This window comes from Microcaecilia unicolor, chromosome 3, assembly GCF_901765095.1.
Source record: "Microcaecilia unicolor chromosome 3, aMicUni1.1, whole genome shotgun sequence".
NCBI lineage: Eukaryota > Metazoa > Chordata > Amphibia > Gymnophiona > Siphonopidae > Microcaecilia > Microcaecilia unicolor.
In genome coordinates, this window is record NC_044033.1 from 173,963,740 (window position 1) to 173,981,336 (window position 17,597).

Consider the following 17,597-nt stretch of genomic DNA (forward strand, 5'->3'; position numbering starts at 1 on the left):
GTCCAGGGTTGCAGTCAAGACATAAGTAATTGTGCCTAACTTTTGGTGCTCCAAATTAGGTTTGCCTAGTATTCTCTAATGACTTAGGTACGCCTAAGTATCGTTATAGAATTGGCACCCAGTATGCCCATTTTGCTGCCAAATTTGAGGTGCCCAGTTATAGAATCAACACAAAGGGGCCGATATTCAGCCCATGGGAGGCAGGTAGGATAAGTCCCGCAGTTGGCACTGAGTTCGGATATTCAATGCCGGGCCGTTTCTGATGACCGGTACTGAATATCCGTTTTTTTTATAATGGCTGTTATAAACTTAACCAGCTACTTTAATATTCAGCGCCGCCCAGTTAAGTTTCTAGCAGCCAAAGATAGGTCTGCTATTTATGCAGTCTGATATGGCCGCTTAACTTAGCCGGTGAAGCACTGAACATATTGCATGATATAGCCGGTTAGCCACTATGTGTTGACTTAGCTGGCTATCCTCCGCTGAATAATCGCAGATAGCCTGTTAAGTGCTATTTAATCGGCCAGGAGCCATTCCTGGCTAGTTAAATAGAGCTGAATATTGGCCGGAAAGTGTTTTTATATTGTTGTCTGACAGGAGAAATATAAGAATAGCTCTTTATTTGGTAGAACTGGCAGGCCCAACCTCATAGCAAAGTAAGCACATATCTATCGCCCAAGTTAATGACTTCCAATGTTGTCAGCTGCTGGATGAAAGAGGTGTATGTAAGTACAGATACAAGTGTCTTACGGAGTGGAGTTGGAGTAAATGCAACAAGATGGCCCATTTCTGGTTTTACCTCTTCTGCATCTAACAAAATGCAGGGCTAGTGCAGGGATGCAGTGAGGGGCAAAACAGAACTAGCTTGGCCTACCAGGGCTGATTTGAGTCAAATGGCAATCCATGACTAAAAAACAGCTCGAAACTTACCATTACATCCAGCTAAGAAAAGCTGCATTCCAGCCTTTTGGCATTCTGTATACATCTGGACAAACAGAAAAATCAGAGATCAGGGTTGTTAGTTATCACAGCCATGTGAATACACATTACACGGTAACTACCACTGATCATCTTATGCTGTGCTCTGTACCTCATAATTTGTTTGCTATCAAAACACTCTGTCAGGGAAGAGCAGCGGCATTCCTAGGGGGGCTGACACCCGTGGCGGATCGCCGATGCGCCCCGTCCCCCCCCCGGGTGTACTGCCCGCCCCGGATGCAGCGCGACCCCCCCCCCCGGCGAAAGGACACCCCCCGTGAAAGAACCCCTCCTGGTGCATGCCGCTGGGGGGGTGCCGCGCGCGCCTGTCTTTCGTTCGTTCCATGCTCCCTGTGCCCCGGAACAACCTGTTCCGGGGCAGGGGGAGAATGGAACGAATGAAGGACAGGCGCGCGCGTGGTACCCCCCCAGCAGCGTGCACCCGGGGCGGACCGCACCCACCGCCCCCCCCCCCAGGAACGCCACTGGGGAAGAGCACCTTCAGAAAAATATTCCACACACTATACCAGAGATCTTTGTTATTTTTCAAATGGACCTAGTCTGGCAAAAAAAAAAAAAAAAGAGTTCAACATGACATCCAAGACCATCACTGGACAAAATGGCAGACATTAACCTCCTCCATCGTCCCCTTCAAGCTGGTTCTCCTTCCCTCTCCTGTATTTAATCTCCCCCTATACTTTGTCTGGAGGCGGGTTTTGTGGTGCCACCTTTTGTTTCCACTATTTTTCCTGGCACTGATAACAGGCTTACGGGTCTGTAATTTCCTGGATCACCCAGTGGCGTAGCCAGACCCAGTATTTTGGATGGTCCCAGAGTTAACTTAGAAGGGCCCTTCCACACCATGCCACCCCCCAACCAGAATTCACCTACCTCATCAACATCTCTCCTGCTCCGCAGCGTCTCAGCATCTGCCTGCCCATCGCTGAACCCTATCCTTCACCGGTGTACCTTACAGGCATCCCCGGCACCTGCAGTGATCCAGGAAATGACATCAGCAAGGGCAGGACCTGGCTGATGGAAGCTTGCGGGGTCGATGTAGGCAGCAATAATGGATCACTGCAGGCGCCGGGGACACCTGTAAGGTACACCATGGAGGGATGGGATCCAGCAATGGGCAGGCAGATGCCAGGGTGCCCCGGAGGAGGAGAGATGTTGATGTGGTGTTCCGACGCTGGGTGGGCCTGAGCCATGAATGGATGGGCCTGTGCCCACCCAGGCCTACCCGTAGTTACTGGGATCACCCCTGGAGCCCCTTAAAAAGTGGCATCACATGGAGTCACCCTATGAAGGGAAACTGTTGGTATAAATACTAAGCCCAGCCTTGTCTTTGGCTCTAGTACCCCGGCCACTGTACCACACCTGCAATGTGACTAGGTCTAGCTTTATTCTCTTTACTAAAAAAAATACACTTAACCAGTAGTGTAGCCAGGAATTTAGTTTTACACGGGGTGCATCTCCCATGCGCCCCCTGCACCCCTCCCCTCCTTAAAATCATGTCTGCTGCAGTCTTTGCCTGGACAGCGGCAGCGGCACTCATAGACTGCCTGTGGCCTGCACCGAGATTTCCTCTCTGAGCCATCCCGTCCTTCATAAAACTTATCAGATAAGATATCCCTTCATTTAGGTGTATCCACCTTAAGGATAATCGATCTGCAATGCTTCAAATTTCTGACACCTCAATTTGGAATACCTTGCCAGTGGAAATGTGAGTGGTGTCATCCATTGTGCAAGTCCCGAAGCAGCTGAAATCACTCTTCTTTACTCAGGCTTTGGAGTTGTTGTTCATTGTATAATGCTAGTTGCTGTTTTTTGTTTTGTACTGTCTCGATGCTAATGATTATGCACATTCCTGTGTTGTACACCGCCTAGGGCGATTGGATAGAGCAGTTTATAAATATTTTAAATAAATAAAAACAGGAGGTTGCATCAGAAGGAGCAGGATGGTTCAGAGAAGAAGTCTTGGTGCAGGCCGCAGGCAGGCTACAAGTGCCATTGCCCGGGTGAAGACTGCAACGGAGATGATTTTACATACCTGCCAAGTCTCCCGCATTCAGCGGGAGACACCCGCTTTGGTAGGCCATCTCCCACACTCCCACTGAGATGAGGAATTGCTGTTGTTCTGACCACCGCTGCTGCTTCTTCCTTCTCCCAATGCAGTAGCACCAGTAACACAACAACAAAAAAAGCAAGCGCGGGGACACAGCAGCCTTCAAGCATGCACTGTCAGTTCTGCTGCTCCTCTGCCCCTGGAACTTGAAGTTGACGTCAGCGGGGGCAGGGGACCAGCAGAGCCGACAGCGCATGCCTGAAGGCTGCTGCAGCCCCGCGCTTGCTTTTTTTATTGTTGTTTTACTGGTGCTACTGCTTGGAAGAAGCAGCAGCGGTGTACATAAGTACATAAGTAATGCCATACTGGGAAAAGACCAAGGGTCCATCGAGCCCAGCATCTTGTCCACGACAGCGGCCAATCCAGGCCAAGAGCACCTGGCAAGCTTCCCAAACGTACAAACATTCTATACATGTTATTCCTGGGATTTTGGATTTTTCCAAGTCCGTTTAGTAGCGGTTTATGGACTTGTCCTTTAGGAAACCGTCCAACCCCTTTTTAAACTCTGCTAAGCTAACCGCCTTCACCACATTTTCCGGCAATGAATTCCAGAGTTTAATTACACGTTGGGTGAAGAAAACTTTTCTTCAATTTGTTTTAAATTTACTACACTGTAGTTTAATCGCATGCCCCCTAGTCCTAGTATTTTTGGAAAGCGTGAACAGACGCTTCACATCCACCTGTTCCACTCCACTCATTATTTTATATACCTCTATCATGTCTCCCCTCAGCTGTCTCTTCTCCAAGCTGAATAGCCCTAGCCTCCTTAGTCTTTCTTCATAGGGAAGTCGTCCCATCCCCGCTATCATTTTAGTCGCCCTTCGCTGCACCTTTTCCAATTCTACTATATCTTTCTTGAGATGCGGCGACCAGAATTGGCCTACATTGGCGACCAGAAAAACAGCGAGTGTTAAATGGATTCAAAATAATTTGGATTAAAATAAATTGCTACTGATATAGTATCCAGGACTCGGAATGCTGTTGGTGTGGTTTATTTTGGCTGGGGCAGCTAGCGTATTTTTTGCATGCTGATTGTTAGTTTTCTGTAATTAAGTATGCACACTTCCTGAGCCAATGTGATTCCCTGAATCTAATAAGTATAGATTTCAGTTACAGACCAGCCTGAGACTGCAATGCACAAAGCATGTTGGGATGGAGGAAGAGAGAAAGCTTTTGGACTGGTTTCAGCACTGCTGCCATCTCATACTAGCCATTGAGCTGAGTTACAGAATCATAGTTTCAGTGTTTTCATGCATGTTAGCACTTTCAACTTGAGGGCCTGGGATGGAAAATCCTTAAGATTTTGTATTTGTCAGGCAAATATTCAAACCGCCTTATTTTCGAAAGAGAAAGACGCCCATATTTCGACCCAAATTGGGAGATGGGCATCTTTCTCCCGTGGGCGCCCAAATCGGTATAATCGAAAGCCGATTTTAGGCGTCTTCAACTGCAATCTGTCGCAGAAACGGCCAAAGTTGACGGGGCGTGTCAGAGGCGTGGTGAAGGTGGGACTGGGGCGTGTTTATCGGCTGAGGAGAGATGGGCGTCCTCGGCCGATAATCGAAAAAAGAAAGGCGTTTTTAGCGCGAATTTGGGTCACTTTTTTTGGACCCTTTTTTTTCACGAACAAGTCCTAAAAAAGTGCCCTAAATGACCAGATGACCACCGGAGGGAATCAGGGATGACCACCCCTGACTCCCCCAGTGGTCACTAACTCCCTCCCACCCAAAAAAAAAGAACTTTAAAAACGTTTTTTTTCCAGCCTGTATGCCAGCCTCAAATGTCATACCCAGCTCCATCACAGCAGTATGCAGGTCCCTGGAGCAGTTGTTAGTGGGTGCAGTGGACTTCAGCCAGGTGGACCCAGGCCCATCCCCCCCCACCTGTTACACTTGTGGTGGTAAATGGGAGCCCTCCAAACTGCCCCCAAAACCCACTGTACCCACATCTAGGTGCCCCCCCTTCAGCCCTAAGTGCTATGGTAATGGTGTAGGGTTGTGGGGAGTGGGTTTTGGGGGGGATTTGGGGGGCTCAGCACCCAAGGGAAGGGAGCTATGGACTTCAGAGGTAGTTAACTTTTTTTTTTAATCGTTACAAGTGCCCCCTAGGCTGCCCGGTTGGTGTCCTGGCATGTGAAGGGGACCAGTGCACTACAAATCCTGGCCCCTCCCACGACCCAATGCCTTGGATTTGTTCGTTTTTGAGCTGGGCGCCTTCGGTTTCCATTATCGCTGAAAAACGATACTGCCCAGCTCAAATCTGCGCAAATCCGATGCATTTGGCTAGCACAAACCATATTATCGGAAAAAAGATGGACGCCCATTTTTTTTCGAAAATACGGTTTGTCCCGCCCCTTCACGTACCCATTCTCGGAGATGGGCGTTCGCGTTAAATTATGCCCCTCCACGCCACTTAAGTGAAACTGGTTAGGGATGGGGCAAAGATGAGCCAATAAATTTTCCTTTAAATATCTGGATATTCAGTGCCACTATCTTGATAAGTGATCAGTAACTGGATAGTGGCAATATGAGGTCTACAGCCTTCTATCGGTCCAAAGTTATCCAGATGTCATCCATATCACAGACCAAACATTGTTACTACCAGGATAAGTTCTGGGAGCACCTGCAGAGATTTTCTTTTTCTCAAGGTAAAGAGCCTCTAAAACAGACATCATGTTATGAGAATCAGGTGTTCAACATTCAGAGTTTCTATCTATTTATCTATTTATTTATTTATATCATTTATATCCCACATTAAACATGAATTGGGTTGAAACCTGGGAGCATTTAAAATCTGTTTTTCCTATGCCTACATCAAAAGAAAAAGATGACATGAGGCAGAGTGGGCGGAGCCAAGGCAGAGTGGGTGTGGTTGGGGCGTGTACTAAAATCTCCCTCTCAAAAATTGGGACCCCCTTGGCAGCTCTGATTTTAAGCACCTGGGCAGGGGCCGGGTCTGACAGGGAGTGTGTACGCAACACACACACCATGTATAAATATGCCACAGCACCTAGCTAAGTAGAGGGTTTCTGGCTAGCACAGCTTTTGTACCTGGAGAGAGGAGAAGTGGAACAGCAATATTAATAATATCTTCATGTGATTTTTATGTGCCTCTTAAATATCATATATTTATATGTTTTTGACCATGTTTTTAATATAATTTTGCCAAAATTTATATTTCTGTAAATTGCTTTTCTTTTCTCTGTTTATTTAAAAATCCATTGTTTTAATGTATTGTTATATGCTTGATTAACTTTATATGACCTTTATGTGCCTCTTAAATATTATTAGGTTTACTTGCATAGAATTTGTTTGTATGCTATTATATGATTATTTATTTTTTATTATATTTTATTCCTCACATTCCATATTTGTTTTTTGTATCTTTAATAGGATATTTTTTGTTTGATGATTTTTCTAGGAATATATATGACATGACCAATTTCTAGGTATGACGCCTCCCTTCTTTTGGTCTTTTTATATATATATTATTTTATATTGGTTTATATTATGTATTTATCATTTGTATATATGTTTATATATTTTTTCAATACACATTCGTTTTAATGTATTTTTTTGTATTTTTCCAGACCCCTGATGCAGGCCAATAGGGCTGAAACACAAGTCGTGTCGAGTCTGTTTTACTGTTTTTGAAGACCCTTGAAATAAATTTTCTTGGACACCATCTGCGAGAGGTTCTTCTTTTTTTCCTCTACTGTTTTATACCTAATACATATTTTCAGCAGTACGCCTTAAATGGGTAGTGCCACTGATTATAAGCAGTACGCAGATGTTTTCAGTACCAGTTTCTAACTGTTTATGTCAAATCCACCTAAAGATTACTATCTGGAAAGAACAACTCACTAACTATTTGGTTGTGGTTTAACTCAAGGCTGCATGTCGGCTGCCTGTGAACTGGGATGGAGCTCCCAAGGAAACAACTAGCAATGACTATAGATTTCTTTACAGTAAGTGGAAGCGCAGTTCTGTCGCAGACTGTAGTAGCAAACATGCTTATGGACTTTCCCCACCTTACAGTCCAGACTAACTTCTGTTCTTTGGGGGTAGCTTTATAAAGTCATATTCGTACATGTGGTCAAATATTTATTTATTTATTAGGATTTATTTACCGCCTTTTTGAAGGAATTCACTCAAGGCGGTGTAGAGTAAGAATAAGTCAAACTTAAGCAATACGTAAATGGCCGCTTATGAATGACTTGATTACAATGGTTGGGGGGGGGGGGGGGAGGGAAGGGGGGATGGTCGAGTTTGCGTAGAGTTCAGAAGTACCTGTATATAATATATAAACCGCTTTGATTGCAACCACAGAAAGGCGGTATATCACATCCATAGTAACATAGTAAATGACGGCAGATAAAGACCTGCACGGTCCATCCAGTCTGCCCAACAAGATAAACTCATTTACATGGTATGTGATACTTTATATGTATACCCGAGTTTGATTTGTCCTTGCCTTTCTCAGGGCACAGACCGCAAATTCCTATTCTCCTTTCTCCCCTTTCTCTATCCCCCCCCCCCTACAGATATAGATTATAGATATGATAATCTGTGCAGGACCTTGAATAATCAAGATATAGACATTTATATCAGTTCAACTGCAGGTTAAAATCTGTGTCTCCAACGTAGGCCTGACCTTTGCTGTTTATACTAGTATTTTCAATGTTCAAGCATCTAAAAAAAGATATAGTGGAATTAGAAAAGGTGCAGAGAAGGGCGACGAAAATGATAAAGGGGATGGGACGACTTCCCTATGAGGAAAGGCTAAAGCGGCTATGGCTCTTCAGCTTGGAGAAAAGGCTGCTGAGGGGAGATATAATAGAGGTCTATAAAATAATGAGTGGAGTTGAACGGGTAGATGTGAAGCATCTGTTTACACTTTCCAAAAATGACTAGGGGGCATGCGATGAAGCTACAATGTAGTAAATTTAAAACGAATCGGAGAAAATTTTTCTTCATTCAACATGTAATTAAATTCTGGAATTCGTTGCCAGAGAATGTGGTAAAGGCGGTTAGCTTAGCGGAGTTTTAAAAAGGTTTGGACGGCTTCCTAAAGGAAAAGTCCATAGACCATTATTAAATGGACTTGAGAAAAATCCACTATTTCTGGGATAAGCAGTATAAAATGTTTTATACTTTTTTGGGATCTTGCGAGGTATTTGTGACCTGGATTGGCCACTGTTGGAAACAGGATGCTGGGCTTGATGGATCTTTGGTCTTTCCCAGTATGGCAATACTTATGTACCTTTCTGACCTCATTTGCAACTTTCTTTAAACTAGTCCCTTATTTTCATACTCCTGTTACTCTGTCTTATCTATCTATATTTTCCATCTTTGCTTACACTCTATGCTATTAAAATGTTTTATTGTGTATTTTGTTGACATTGTAATGTACCATACTTTATCGCTATACCACTCTACTTCTCATTCCAGAAACAAACTCTCTACACTTGATTGCTTAACTTTCCCTGTCACTCATGAACTCTATAGCAATACCACTCATGCCAGAAATGAACTTGCTACACCTTGATTGCTTAATCTACTCTGTCACTTAAGAACCATTTTGTATTTCTCAATCCGGAAATAGCAATCGCCATTACAGCATTATGTAAGCCACATTGAGCCTGTAAATAGGTGGGAAAATGTGGGATACAAATGCAACAAATAAAATAAATAAATAAATACTTTGTACTGTTGTTTGAATACTTTTACTACTGTAATTGTCTATTGCTAATGTTTGACTTATTCTTGATGTACACCGCCTTGAGTGAATTCCTTTCAAAAGGTGGTAATTAAATCCTAATAAATCAATAAATAACTTAATTTTATAAAGACACATGGGCACCTATGTGTCTATAAAACAATACCTAAGCAGGCACCTACTTGCTCTCTTACACTAGGTGACTTGTTTTAAAATTACCCTCCACGTATATTTGCAGAACTGATCATGCTCCTGCACTGTCCAGTAACACTACCCACTCTACTAGGAGATTTTTTTCTCATAACAGGATTATTTGCTCCAAATAGTTCAACTTAAAACAAGCATGTCAGAATATCATGTTTGATCTATTCTTACTGTACACCACCTTGAGTGAATTCCTTCAAAAAGGTGGTAAATAAATTCTAATAAATAACTAAGTATCTAGAGCAGTCCACTGATCTGCATCCTAAAAAGAGATTTTAAGTTGACGCTCTCATGATGCATTCTGGGACCACAAATACCACAGTACACTGGGCTTATAAATTCTAAAGCCAATGGGTCAGAAGTGCCTTTCTAGAAACTAAGGCACTGATAACAATAATGTCCAGAGTTGGACTTGGTGGCCTGATGCAGCTTTTACTTCCACAGGGATCCCTCCAACCTTTGTACTTCCACCTGAGGCTGATGAATTAGTTACCTGAATAAATAGTCTGGCACCAGTCATATCGATGAATATGATACCACTGCAATCGATTATTACTGTCTTGATCTGCTCCTCACCTAGTGAAGAATGAAAAATTGAAGAGGAGATGGAGAGGGGTTTCATATTGGTGTCCTTATTACTTTATAAATGTACCTCATGATGAAAGTATCAGCTGGTTACATTTCCTTAGGACCAGCTAAGCCAGTCCTGTATTGATTGGGGTTAGTTTTGGTCTGGCAAGTCCTCCCTACTCCTCTTTGGGGTTTTGAATCAATCAGGACAAGGGCCGCCGAGAGACTGGGCTGGGCCTGGGGCCCCGCCCCTGCCCCCCCCAAGGTTGCCACCGCCGCCGCTACCCCCCGAGGCCGCCGTGCCGCTGCCCTCCTCCATCCGCCACTGGGCCAGAACCCTGCATTAAATTCACAGTGCCTCACCTCTGTGTGAAAGCGCAGCAGGCAGCGTTAGATCGCCTCCCTTCGGGCCTCCTTCCCTCCCTGTGTCCCGCCCTTGCGGAAGTTACGTCAGACAAGGGAGGGAGGAAAGGAGGCCCCAAGGGAGGTGATATAACACTGCTTGCTGCGCTTGCATAAGGCGGTGAGGCGCTGTGATTTCAATGCAGGGGGCCCGGCCCGGTGGCAGACGGATGACGATGGAGCCGAGGGCGGGCGGGTGGGACTGCGGCACCGGGCGCCCCTTGGAGGCCCAGGGGGGAATTTTGTCCCCCATGCCCCCCCCTCTTGGTGGCCTTGATCAGGATAGGTCTTCCTTTGGGGCTAGGCAGTGGTGTTCTGGTAAATTTTTTTAACAATGGGCTTTTTCTCTGGGCATAGCCAGCCCTGCAATTTGGGGGAAAGAGGGAGGGGCCCAGGGGTGGACTGGGGGGGTAACGCATTCCTCTCTTCCCCCCCCCCCCACGTATGGGCACACTAGATATACCTTTGCTGACAGGGTTACTGAGCCCCCCCAGCCAAATAAATGGATTGCCACTGCTCCCCACTGCTTGTTTCTGGCTCTGAGCAGTATGTCGTGACTTCTCGTGCATGCTTGGAGCATGGCAATCCATTTATTTAGCTGGCATGCTCGGCATCTCCACCAGCACAGTGAAAGAGAATTCAGGAAGGGACTCAAGCCCAAATTTTGGGAGCCAGTTGTTAAAGTAGTCATAGGAGGCCTACTTTAACAACCGGCTTCTAGAATTCTTAAAAACTTAACAAACGGCTCATGCGGGCCAGACCCGGCACACCATTGGGACTAGGGAATCATAAGTCTTACACTGTATCTGCCCAGGATTTTTCTTCTGGCTCACTTAGCTCAGCCATTGCCTTGACTCTAATCTGATGGAGGCCACTGAACACAGCTCCCTCTGAAACAGGATAACAGAGCCTTGGTCTAACCATTTTGTGGGTAATTTTATAACAGAGTGCATATCTGTAAATTTCAAAAAGGAGCCCATTTTAACCCCATTTTATAAAAACAACATAGGTGCCCAAGTACATTTAGAAAATGCCCACATGTAAATTTATACCTGCTCCATTGCAACTCTGCTTCCACTTTGCCCACACAATACTACCAGGAGCAGTTATGCTCAGACCACATGCACTTTCCACGTGGGAAAAACTTTATAAAATTATCCCCAATATGGCTCTAACTGTTCCTCCTTCTTCAGAGCTGTGAACTCTTCCCTCATTACATCCTCAACCCCTGGTCCGGGTACCAAATTTGGGTCCCCTCTTGCATGGCATTGCCCAGCATTTCCCACTGAGCTAGTCCACCAGTCCTGGCTTTATTAGGGTAATCAATATTTCAATGAATTTGTAGCTTTTATGACAGCAGAGCTTACCAAGCCTGTCTAGGAGACTTTCATAATATCCACAATGAATAGATGTAGAGCCCATTAGTTGCCGTTATAAGGAAAGGGAAGGGGAAATGGGACGATATACTGCCTTTCTGAGGTTTTTGCAACTACATTCAAAGTGGTTTACATATATTCAGGTACTTATTTTGTACCAGGAGCAATGGAGGGTTAAGTGACTTGCCCAGAGTCACAAGGAGCTGCAGTGGGAATTGAACTCAGTTCCCCAGGATCAAAGTCCATTGCACTAACCACTAGGCTATGATAGGGGCATTTCTAGAATAGTGAGGTTCCCAATAGGTGAGATAAACCTTGAGTGATGTGCCAACCCACAACCAAGTATGGGTGCCAGTTAATAGAGGTTAGTTTGAGGAATCTAGGAGTCTCATCGCCCAGGGAGCTGGAGAGGCAGCGTAGGTGCTGGAGCTTCAGAGCACTGAGAGAAAGCCATGATCTGCACTCTCAAAGCTCTGGGGAAGGAGGAAACAGCTGCTTTTCCAGTTCCAGCTGGAGGAGTTGCAAGGAGGGATTCAGCAAGCCAAAGCAGGCTGGAAGACAGTTGTCCCAAATATTCTGGATAAAGTGGTCTGTCTGGAGGTGAACAATACCAGTCAGGTATATTCTAGAAAAGGTTTGAAACAGATAAGGGAAGGGGATGGGAGTTGATATACTGCCTTTCTATGGCTACAAAAGCAGTTTACATATTATATTACAGGCACTTATTTTGTACCTGGAGTAATGGAGGGTTAAGTGACTTGCCCACACTCACAAGGAGCTGCCGTGGGGATGAAACCCAGATCTCCAGGAGTGGACCAAAGTCCACTGCAGTAACCACTAGACTATTCCTCCCTGTGAGAGGCAACTATTTTCCCTGCTGTTTGTTCAAGGTGCATGAGAAGCTGTGTATATGGATTTTTCTCTTTTGAACAATTGAACTTTGAGGGGTCAGTATGCAGAAGCAGATATGTAAATCACCAGGGGAGCAGCTGCTCCCCCAAACAGACTTCCAACGGTGCCTATTTTTCACACGATCTATCGCATTTAAAATACGTGCTGGCACTGTCGGCAGTCTGCTCCTCCCCCCCCCCCCCCCCCCGTGCCTTCAATCTGGCTACGCTACTGTTCAGAAGGGTTTAACCAGACAGGAGAGGCTCCTGGATATTCAGCAGCACTTTACTACCACTGAATATCCCACTAACTGGCCGTTCCTTAACTGGCTAGATTAGGAGCAGGCTGAGAGCGGAGCATGGGTGGAATGCCAACTTAGCCGATTAGCGGCAAAATTCAGTCTGCTAACCAGCTACATGAGTGCATAAAGTTAGGATAGCAAAGCAGCTGTCCTATCTCTGTACTACTGCTATTACTACTACACTACTACTACTACTACTAGTAATAATAATAATAATAAAGTAGCTCACAAAGAAAAGCATACACCAAAATACTACTACTACTACTAATAATAATAACGTACCTGAATCTGTTACTGGATTTGCCTGATCTGGCAAATAGGCAGGATTAGTGATCCCATTTTCCTGCAGAATAAGACAAAGAAGATACATTTGACTGGTGTGTGCAGCTACAGCTAATGAGACACAGCACACATGTTTAAGGGTGAATTTTTAGTAATAAAGTTTCAGTGAAAAAGATCATAGTGGAGCAAGGGGAGTTCTTTCTCATTGGTTTTCAGGCTCTCCACCTTGAATATTCGTAAGTTAAATTACATGTATTTGAATGAAGAACCAGGTTAAATCACATATTTTTGGTTTATTTCAAAAAACAAACCTGATCAAGGGTCCCGAGGCTGAGGATTAAGTTTGTGACTAGCTTTTGAGAGCTGCACACCCTTTGTCAGGCAACACATGCTTTGTAGAGCAATCACATGGTCACAGTGTCAGCAGAGCCAGTATTAGACCTGCAGGGGCCCAGGGCAGAAACAGACTCACAGAAACAGAAGCCTGCCCTTGCAGATCAGCAACGCGACCGCGCCGGACTTCGGCTGGCGGGGGATGGGGACCCCCGCCTGAAAGGTACCCAATGGCGGCGGGGGAGGGTTGGCAGCAGTGGGAAGAAGGGGTTGAAAGGGTTGGCGCCGGGGGGGGGGGTCAAAGGTGGTGGTGGCGGCAGGAGGGGTCAGAAATGGCGGGGGGGGGGGGCTAAAATGTGCCCCCTCACCTCGGGCTCTGGACCCCCCTCCCACCAAAGTCTGGCTACGCCCCTGGCGGTAAGGTCTCAGGCCCAAAATAGACGCATGCTGATTTTTATTTTGTCGCACCTCCATTTCCTTTTTTGCAGGTGTGCTGAAAAATGGACCTGCATGCATCCAATACATGCGTCTACACCAGCCCAGGCCTTTTTTCAGTGCACCTTAGTAAAATGGCCCCACTGTTATGTTAAATAGACCTTATTGTATGGTTGGAGGGGCAGGGAGTTTCAGGCATATAACATCCAGTCAGGGAGCATATGTCTGAGGATCGGGAGCAAGGTTGCTCTTGAGGCGCATGATTCCATGCCAAGGATTGCAAAGACTGAGCCGAGTAAGAGGGGGAATATGAAAACAGGAGTATAACCCCAGGCAGGCGTGAACAAAGGGTTGTGTTGCATTATTACTAAAAAGGCCAATAAAGGGAAAGGGGAAATGGGACTTGATATACCGCCTTTCTGAGGTTTTGCAACTACAGTCAAAGCGGTTTACATATAGTCAGGTGCTTATTTTGTACCAGGGGCAATGGAGGGTTAAGTGACTTGCCCAGAGTCACAAGGAGCTGCAGTGAAGAGCCTGTGGAACTGCTGAATATTGCCATTTTCTGAAACATCCTGTAGAAAGTTTCCTGTAAAAAGACACTGGTGAGATCATTCTGGAGTTCCATGAAGGGTAGTTTATAAAGATTTTGCTGTCCAGAGCCAGAGCAAGAAGTATGATCCGCTGAATCACTCTCCCTAGAGAAATGCCCTTACCACAGTGCTGATACTCATTTTTTGCCCATTCTCGAGGGCTTTCAGGGCCTTTTCTCTCTTCCTGATTTTCTCCTGGGTCAGTCCCAGCAAACAGCTCATGGCTTCTTTGAAGAAGTTCCTGTTCCCATAGTAAATGGGGGCATTGTAGGCCAAAATTTTAAGCCCTGGTATTTCATTGCACTGGAAAGAAGAGGGAAAATACATCATTCATATCCATAATTGCCAGTATCATCATCCGCTTTCATACCTTTATTTAATTGAATTTATAAACCAAATATCCAATTAAGCTGATGTGAGTGATGAACAATAAAAATGTACACATATTAAAAATTACAACCCCCCTCTCCACAAAGCACATAACCCTAAAACCACAGATATCAGCCCACCCCATTCCCATATCAGGAGCATCATCTCATGGACCCTATTCTAGAGTCTCCTTTCTTTTGAAAGAGGTTTGTTTCCTGTGCATTTATTCCTTAGAGGAGTGCTTCTCAACTTTTTTTCAGTCGGGACACACCTGATAGTCCACGCTCGCATACATGACACACTTCATACATGACTCTCAAAGACGTTTGGTCTGATACAGTATGTCAATTGCTGTGAATGAAGCATGTTTACATTTATTTGTTACATTTGTACCCCACATTTTCCCACCTATTTGCAGGCTCAATGTGGCTTACATAGTGCCGTGAGGCGATAGCCACCTACGGTGAAGAAACAAATATAGATTGAAGTTATTTACAATGAAATAGATATTAACAGACACATCAAGGGATCATAAAGAGGGAAGTTATATAACCAGTGCTTTTTTTGTGCCGGTACGCAACGGTACGGCGTACCGGCACCTTTTTTTTGCCCCCCCATCCGCTCCCCTGCCCTCCCCCTCCAGCCATCCATGTCCGTCCCGTGATTCCGTTTGCTCCCCTGCCCCCCCTCCAGCCATCCCTTGATTCCCTTCCCTCCCCTGCCCCCACCAGCCATCCATCCCCACCCCGCGATTCCCTTCGCTCCCCTGCTCGGCATCCATACCCACTCCGCAATTCTCCTTGCTCCCCTGCCTCCTTCGCAGCTGCCATAGTGAAAGGCCGACAGCCTTCCCTTCATTTCCTGTCGTGTCCCGCCCTCGCGCAATGACGTCAGAAGAAGGCGAGACATGGAAATGACAGGAAATGAAGGGAAGGCTGACGGCCTTTCACTACGGCAGCTGCGACGGAGGCAGGGGATCAAGGAGAATCGCAGAGTGGGTATAGATGCCGGGCAGGGTAGCGAAGGGAATCGCAGGGTGGGGATGGATGGCTGGGGGGGGGGCAGGGGAGCGAAGGGAATCACGGGGTGGGTATGGATGGCTGGAGGGGGGCAGGGGAGCGAAGGGAATCGCTGGGTGGGTATGGATGGCTGGAGGGGGGGGACAGGGGAGCCAAGGGAATCGCTGGGTGGGTATAGATGGCTGGAGGGGGGGACAGGGGAGCCAAGGGAATCGCTGGGTGGGTATGGATGGCTGGAGGGGGGGGCAGGGGAGCCAAGGGAATCGCTGGGTGGGTATGGATGGCTGGAGGGGGGGGGGCAAGGGAGCCAAGGGAATCGCTGGGTGGGTATAGATGGCTGGAGGGGGGGACAGGGGAGCCAAGGGAATCGCTGGGTGGGTATAGATGGCTGTAGGGGGGCAGGGGAGTGAAGGGAATCACGGGATGGGTATGGAGGGCTGGATGGGGGGCAGGAGAGCGAAGGGAATCGCGGGGTGGGTATGGATGGCTGGAGGGGGGACAGGGGAGTGAAGGGAATCGCGGGGTGGGTATGGATGGCTGGAGGGGGGCAGGGGAGTGAAGGGAATCACGGGATGGGTATGGATAGCTGGAGGGGGGCAGGGGAGTGAAGGGAATTGCGGGGTGGGTATAGATGACTGGAGGGGGGGCAGGGGAGCCAAGGGAATTGCGGGGTGGGTATGGATGGCTGGAGGGGGGCAGTGGAGCCAAGGGAATCGCTGGGTAGATATAGATGGCTGGAGGGGGGACAGAGGAGCCAAGGGAATTGCTGGGTGGGTATGGATGGCTGGAGGGGGGCAGGGGAGCGAAGGGAATTGTGGGGTGGGTATGGATGGCTGGAGGGGGGGCAGGGGAGCCAAGGGAATCACTGGGTGGGTATGGATGGCTGGGGGGGGGGCAGGGGAGCCAAGGGAATCGCTGGACATGGGTGGATGGGGAGGGCAGGTGAGAGGAGGGTTGCAGGACATGGATGGAGGAGAGGGAAGGGAGAGAGAAGAAATGCTGGACATGGATGGAGAGAAGGGAAGAGTGAGAGATGAGATGAGGGGAAAGGAAGAGAGGAGAAAATCTGCACATAGATGAAGAAAATAGGCAGAAGCTGGATCCACTGGACGGTGAAGTCTGCGGAGGACCCAGCTTTTACTTACGGATGTAGGACAAGAAATGAAGAAGAAAGGTGGAAAGTAAAGAAATAAATGGAAAGGAAGCCCTGGAAACGGAGTTAAGGGAACAGATAGAGAGCAGCAGAATCAGAGACTGGGACCAATATGGAAAGAAAAACAGTCACCAGACAACAAAGGTAGAAAAAATCTTTTTATTTTCATTTTAGTGTTTGAAATATGTCCAATTTGAGAACTTACATCTGCTGTCTTACTTTGCATTGGGTATACTGGAGCTATAACAGCTTACAGAAATTATTTCTAATGAAAAAAATCACATTATTTTTTTCTCCTATACTAGTATAATATTTTCAATGATGTATGTTTATATGCGCCATAGCTGGTATAAGGGGTGTGGCTAATGTGGGTGTGGCTATCAAGGGGTGGGGCCATATGTGGTGACCCCGCCCATAATGAGTACCGGCAACTTTTTTTCTACAAAAAAAGCACTGTATATAACGAATATAAAGTTCAATACAAGTTTGGATTTCTTTGTGTTGTTGGATTTAGGTAATTAAGTTGGGTCAGTAGGATATGTTCTTCTGAACAGGTAAGTCTTTAGTAATTTCCGGAAGTTGAGGTGGTTGTACATAGTCCTCAGGGTTTTTGTGAGTACATTCCAGAGTCTTGTGCCTATAAATGAGAAGCTGGATCCATGAATTGATTTATACTTGAGACCTTTGCAACTAGGGATATCTGTGTGGCCATTTTTCTACGAATGATGCCAGACAGACGGTTTTGTGCCTGGTTTTCTGGCATTCATATTTTGGACATTTCCAATTTGTGTCAGAAGATGGGCGCCCTTCTCTTTCGAAAATAAGCCTGCTAGTATACTACTTAC

The 17,597-nt window shown here is 46.3% G+C and overlaps 1 protein-coding gene across 1 annotated transcript in view; it reads right to left on the bottom strand.

Annotated features, from left to right (window-relative positions):
• Positions 1 to 17,597, bottom strand: part of SLC26A10 (solute carrier family 26 member 10) — a 162,666-nt gene that overhangs the window by 53,012 nt on the left and 92,057 nt on the right. Inside the window, 4 exon segments of the mRNA XM_030196594.1 lie at positions 931 to 985; positions 9,522 to 9,604; positions 12,851 to 12,911; positions 14,335 to 14,514. Coding sequence (XP_030052454.1) covers positions 931 to 985; positions 9,522 to 9,604; positions 12,851 to 12,911; positions 14,335 to 14,514 — 379 coding nt within the window.